This window comes from Nestor notabilis, unplaced genomic scaffold (genome assembly GCF_000696875.1).
Source record: "Nestor notabilis isolate BGI_N333 unplaced genomic scaffold, ASM69687v1 scaffold27652, whole genome shotgun sequence".
NCBI classification, from domain to species: Eukaryota; Metazoa; Chordata; class Aves; order Psittaciformes; family Psittacidae; genus Nestor; species Nestor notabilis.
The window spans coordinates 1-6,378 of record NW_009918282.1 but is presented as its reverse complement, the minus strand read 5'-3'; the positions used below and the strand labels follow the sequence as shown (position 1 = coordinate 6,378).

Here is a 6,378-nt window from a genome sequence, read left to right as displayed (position 1 = left end):
CGGCTGCATCCCCTGGCGTCCGACCCAGCCATGTCATGTCCTCCTCGGCAGGCAACAGCGCACCCAACAGCCCCATGGCCATGCTCAACATCGGCTCCAACCCCGAGCGGGAGGTGAGGAGGTGCCACCGAGCTGCTGGGGGACACAAAGGGGCTGGAAATTCATGCAAAGCAGCACATTGGCACCGTACACCTTTCCCTTTCAGTTTGATGAGGTCATCGATGACATCATGCGCCTGGATGACGTCTTGGGCTACATGAACCCTGAAGTCCACATGCCCAACACAGTGAGTCTCTGACGCACGCTGGGAAGAGATCAGACCCCGGGCAGGGAGGGCAGCCTGGCAACCCTGTGCCTGCAGGTGGCACACCCTGCCACATCCCTGAAGTGGTGCCACCCCGGGTGCCAGCCCAGGTTTCCCAGCCAAAAGCTTCCTTGGAGCAGCACCATCTCGCGGGTCAGATCCGTGTGGCAGCTTGTGCCTCCCAGTGGTATTCATCCTGCCGAGTCCTCCTCGGATGTGATTCATCTGCCCTATTTTAGATGTTGGCCGTGGGAGGGGATCAGCTGTGCCCTTTGAAGTCCTGTTTTCTTTGCTCCTCTGATTATAGCTGGTTTAAGGGCCCAGGAAGATGATTCCACCTGCCCGGGCTACGCACTCGCAGCCCAGAGGCCAAGCAGCCGGGCTTGCGCCCCGGTCCTGCAGCCCCGCATGGAGCTAACCCGCCTGTGCCTCTGGTTTTCAGCTCCCGATGTCCAGCAGTCACATGAATGTCTATAGCGGGGACCCCCAGGTGACAGCCTCCCTCGTGGGTGTCACCAGCAGCTCCTGCCCCGCTCACCTCACCCAGAAGAGAGAGCTGACAGGTACGTCCCCAGCCCAGAGCTTGGTGAGGTGATGGCGAGTGCCAGAACTGCCCTGTCCCTGGGTGGGGAGGGCGGCTCTGGGGGTGCCGGGGTGCTCTGACACCAGCCAGGGATGCTTATGGGGTGAGATGCAGCCTTGTCCCCTCTGGGTGACGTTGTGGGTCTCGGTTGCAGATGCTGAGAGCCGAGCCCTGGCTAAAGAACGCCAGAAGAAAGACAATCACAACCTGAGTGAGTTTGGCGCTGGCTGCCTGGGAGTGGTGTGGCTTTTTCCCACCCTGCGGCCCTTTCCCCATCACTCTTCATCCTCCTTCCCCTCCTCTCTGAGCTGGGTCCCCCTTCCCACCCCACCTCACCTTCAGGGAATACCCCCACAGCCCCTTGCCATGGATCCCTCTTTCCCATCTCTGCCTGATTATCTGCAGTGCAGGAGACACCCTGTTGTCCTTCTCATTATCAGTGTGGGAATGTCGGACCTGCCGGGGTGATGGGTGGGAGCGTGGTGCCACAGGGTTGGCCCCAGAGGTTTCTCATCCTGAGACCCCAGCTCCAGAGGGTCTGTCCAGGGCACAAGGTGGGAGCAGCAGCGTGGTGGCCAGGCGGGGCTGTGGGACATGGAGCTCCTCCTGCTCCTGATGCCTCTTTCACCACCCCCCCTCTCTTCTCACCCTGCAGTTGAGAGGCGGCGAAGGTTTAACATCAACGACCGCATCAAAGAGTTGGGGATGCTGATCCCCAAGGCCAACGACCTGTACGTACCGGTGGCTTCTGTGGGGCTGGGATAACTGTGGGTCTCGGGCAGGTGATACTTGCAGAGTTGCTCTTCGGTGCAGCAGGGGTGAGGGGACACATTGCTGGCATGCAGGTGGCAATCTCTTTTTCCATCCTGCCTGGCAGGGACGTGCGCTGGAACAAAGGGACAATCCTGAAGGCGTCTGTGGACTACATCAAGAGGATGCAAAAGGACCTGCAGAGGTCACGAGACCTGGAGAACCACTCGCGGCGCCTGGAGATGACAAATAAGCAGCTGCTGCTCCGCATCCAGGTGAGCTTCCCTGTGCTCTTCCTTTTGCTCTGCTCCAGCCCCATGAGCAGCAGGGGCTCTCCTCCCTCTCACTGCTGTCAAGTCACACCAGGAACAAAGTCTTCAGACAAACTGACCGCAGCGAGTATTGTTGAGCTTTGTGTGGGTCACCATTTTCCATCCTTCACCTCTTCCTTGTGCTGCTTCCCTGTGAGCTTCTCGGTCCCTCTGTTCCTGCCACCTCCATGTGTGACATCCGCACCAAAGACCTCCTGTGCTCTGTTGGCAGGAGCTGGAGATGCAGGCACGTGTCCACGGGCTGCCCACCTCCTCTTGGCTCAGCAGGTCGTCAAGCAAGAAGCCAGTGGGGACGAGGGGACACTGGAACCACTGCTGCCCGCCCTGGACCCCGAATCGCAGCCACAGCCTGCGCTGCCTCCACCACCCCAGTCTCCCTACCACCAGCTGGACTTTACCCACAGCCTGAGCTTCGACGATGGCTCCCGAGGCTTCCCAGACAGCCTGGAGCCTGGCCACAGCGCTTCCTTCCCATCCCTATCCAAGAAGGAGCTGGACTTGATGCTGATGCAGGACACGATGCTGCCCCTGGCCTCTGACCCCTTGTTCTCAGCCATGTCCCCGGAGGCCTCCAAGGCCAGCAGTCGCCGGAGCAGCTTCAGCATGGAGGATGCTGACATGCTGTGACGAGGAGCCAACGCTGGGGCAAGGACCGGACCTTCGGGTTTGGTTAGTGAAGTTACTGGGCCCTCTTCCCACAGGAGGAGCCCGTCCTGCCACGCACTTGAATCTACGTAGGAGTGAGGAGAACCTTTTCTCTATGCAACGGGGGGCTTGGAGCGAGGCTCTCCGGGTGCCACCGTGTCTTTCGCAAGCTTTTCTTTCGCCAGGAGCTGGAGCAGACCTTCTTGGCTTGCTGTGGCGTTGTCCTGACTGCAGATTCCACAGCCCGGGAGCGTGTTCTCGGCTGCTTTTGCCTTTCAGCAGACCCCTCCCACACTGAACCCCTTCCCCAGGGTGCTGCTCAGAGCCCAAGGAGCCTTCCCTGGGAGGAGAGGAGAGGGACGATGCTCAGAGCTTTGTGTCTGGCTTGCTGCCTCCTGCCATCTCGCTCCTGGAGCCTACATCCCCAATGAGTCTTTCCAAGCAGCGGCCTCTGAACCCCGCAGATGCTTCACAGTGCCACATCCTTCATGGTTCCTCCTTCCTCAGAGCCCTCCGAGGTGTTATTTGGAGCACATTAATCCACTGGGTACTGGGGTGTTGTCTGAGTGAGCCGGGTCTGAGGCTGTGAAGTTGGGGTTGACATTGAAGGCTTCCAAAACAACAGGGACAGGGTGTTTGATGCTATGCCCTGACCACCGCCTCCTCGGGGTTTGGCAGCACCCGCCACCCTAAGACCTCACTGGTCTCTGGACTAGGGCTGCATGGTGCCGGGCAACGTTCTGCCTCCCTCGAGCCAACCCCACAGAGGTGCCTCTGCCCCAAAACCAAGCCCTGGTTCTTCAGGGGAAAGGTTTAAAGGGGTTTTCACACTTTTCATTGGGGATATTTGTTGAAAGCAGATGTCCTGCCCCACATCTGGGCATGGAGGTCCAGGCTTTGGCCAGAGATCAGGGAATGGTTTGTGCCAAACCTGAGCTGCTGCTTCCTTTGCCTTTGGCTCATGGGGTTTATTTCTGTTCCCAGTGTCACCAGCTTATTCTGCAGCCAGGATGCCTCGGTGATGGGGACCTGCTTTGGGCTCTGTGTCACCTTCTGCCTTCACAGCCAGGCTTGGGGGGAGGGGGGCACTGTTCACAGGGAAAATACCACAGGAATTTTTTCAGGGAGAGGAGGGAAGGCTGGGGAGAGAAGACCCCTTTGCAGTCCTGCCCGATAGCACAGCATCCTGGACCAAGGATGAGGGATGTTGCTGGGTTGGGACAGTGAGAGGATTTGGCTGGATTTGGGACTGGGAGGTGGGGGACGGCCCCGGTGCCCCCTGGAGATGTGCCTGTGGGACATGAGGGTGTGGGGAAGTGCAGAAGGTGAGAAGGAGAGGGGGAAAGGACAAGGGAGGAGGTGTCGGAGGTGTCTCAGGGAAGGGAGCAGACATCAGGACACTAGCTGGGATTGGGACTGTTCCCCCCTGCCTTTTCCCAGGGGGCCTTAGCATCCTTCCTGCGCTGCCATTAGTGCCTGTAAAGAGAAGCATCCCCCTGGCAGGGCGGCAGCACCCACATGCTGTGCTCAGGATGTGGGGGGTTACCTCTGGGGGTGGGGATCTGTGGACACAGAGGGGCTGTGTGGGTGCTTCAGGGTGGGATACGAGATCCCTGCTCGCTTGGGATTATCATGGGGTGGTTCTGCTGGGCCCACGCTGGTGGTACCCAGCATGTGTGGGGCTGGCATCCTGTCTTTCACTAACTTGATTCTATTCTTTCCAATATTTCTTTATATTGTCATAGCTTATTTATTTCACACTATTTCACACTATTTTTCAGGAACTAGGGTAATTTTTTTTTTTTTTTTTTTTTTAATGCACTGTGCTCTGATTAAAAAATTTTACTACTGTTTTATAAATAAATGTATAAAAAGAATGAACTGGAATGGAAAAAGAATCATTAAAATATATTTATTTACAACATCCCAGAGCGCTGCAGTGTGGGCTGTTTGTTCTTGACCTGGAGGAGGGACCCAGAGCCACTTTCCCCTTTGATGCCATGGCCATACCAAAGCTTGGGCTGCTATAGGATCATCGCCTCGCAGCAGGTTGCCTGGGATTTGGGGGGGCTGCTTGGAAGCTGGGCTGTGTTTTGCTGGCTCAGTTAGAGGGGGAAGCACTGCTGTTCCTCTCATTCAGCTGGTCCCACGGTGCTTTGAGGTTTTTGGGGTCTCTCCAGAGGGATGCTTCAGGGAGGTGGGAATTTGAGGTGCTGACCTATCTGCTGATGGTTTAATTGGAACCAGGCTTGGCCCCCTAATTAACAATAGTCACAAGGCCCCAGAGAGCTGAGCAGGAAGGAACTGTGTCCCTGAGGCTGAGCATGGTGCTGGAAATGGGGGTTTGTGGTACCCATCCTGGTCTGTGCGGGGAGAGAGTGATGCTGGCGCCATCCCAGGAGCTCAGGTGTGTTTTCTACCTGTTGGGTGGTGCCTGGAGCAGACATGGGGCTGGAGTGGGGGGGCTTTGCTGTCTGTCTCAGTGTGGCTGGCTTAGCATCACCCCTGGGAGGTGCAGAACCCCTTTGGGGGCCTGGACCTGGGTGCAGGCAGGGTTTGGAGCAGGTTATTCCCCATGTCCTGTTTGCAAACATGACGCAGGCTGGGCCTCTCCTGGCCTGTGCAAGCAAAGGGGCAAAATAACCCTGTAAAGTGTCCTGGGGGCTGAGCCCATGCTTTGCAAAACTCATCACATGCCATGTTTGCAGCTTCTTCCTGCACAGCCACGTGCTGGGTCCCCACGGCCCCTGTTCCCCTCCATGACAGTGTTAAATACATACACATGAGGGAATATAAGGAAAATCCACCTTAAAATAGACTTCCCAGGATGGAAAATCACAGGGGCTAATCTTGGAAAGTTTATTAAAAGGAGGAGGGGGAAAAAACAGCTCGAGGAGGCTGGGGGCAGAGGAAGAGTGTGGAGTTTCAGACACTTGAAAATCCCCCAACCCCTCCCTGATTTGATTTATCTGGGGAGTGTGAGCACTAAATAGAGAACAACGCCTGAAGTGTGAATTATTTCCTATATTAACACAGAGAAAAACTGATAGCCTTTTCATGTCAAGAGAATAGCGCGGCGGGAGGGAGGGGAGACGATGACATTGTTCAATCTCCGCGTTTGCTCACTCTTTATCAGGCTGAGATCAAAATTTATTCCCAGGACGAGGCCTGCGGCCCGGCTGAGGCCCTGGAGATTTTTAAGGGCCTAATTAAGAAAACAGGATGAAAATGGCGAAATAAGAGGGCAATTTACTTCTTGCAGAATAGGGAGATCAAATCAACTTATGAGCAATTAATGTGCACAAGGAGAGAATAAAGGGATGCCGGGATATGGTAGAGGGGCCTCATTTTAATGACATGCTCTGGTGTTGGCGTAGAGGATTACTCTGAAGGTCAGATGTAGATTGAAATGACCTTGCAGATTCTTAACCCTCCTTCCAATTAACAGAACCAACTCAGAAATGCAAAAGCCCCTGGCTTGGAGCACTGTCATCCCTTGATGTTCTGAAGGGAGGGGAAAAATGAAATGATAAAGGAGAGAGAGGACAGAAGGAGGTTCCCTTTGCTTGAACAGTGGCTGCTGGAGCTGGGGCAGGCAGGAGAAGGGCTCTTAATTACTGTCTGAGCCACCCACGGATAGAAAGGAACCGCTGTCGAGGCTCCAAGTGGGATATAAAAGGGAGGGCGGGTGTGCTGGGGCTGCGGTGTGATGAGCTGCGCCAGGCTCTGCCCGCGGGTGGATGGATGGATGGATGGATGGACAG

General features: G+C 56.0%; 1 protein-coding gene across 1 annotated transcript in view; it reads left to right on the top strand.

The window, feature by feature from the left end:
• Window positions 1–2,652, top strand: part of TFEB (transcription factor EB) — a 3,070-nt gene extending 418 nt beyond the window's left edge. Inside the window, 7 exon segments of the mRNA XM_010009642.1 lie at window positions 206–286; window positions 747–867; window positions 1,042–1,098; window positions 1,543–1,618; window positions 1,765–1,912; window positions 2,181–2,220; window positions 2,223–2,652. Coding sequence (XP_010007944.1) covers window positions 206–286; window positions 747–867; window positions 1,042–1,098; window positions 1,543–1,618; window positions 1,765–1,912; window positions 2,181–2,220; window positions 2,223–2,596 — 897 coding nt within the window. The 3' untranslated portion in view covers window positions 2,597–2,652.
• The last annotated feature ends 3,726 nt before the right edge of the window (window positions 2,653–6,378 follow it).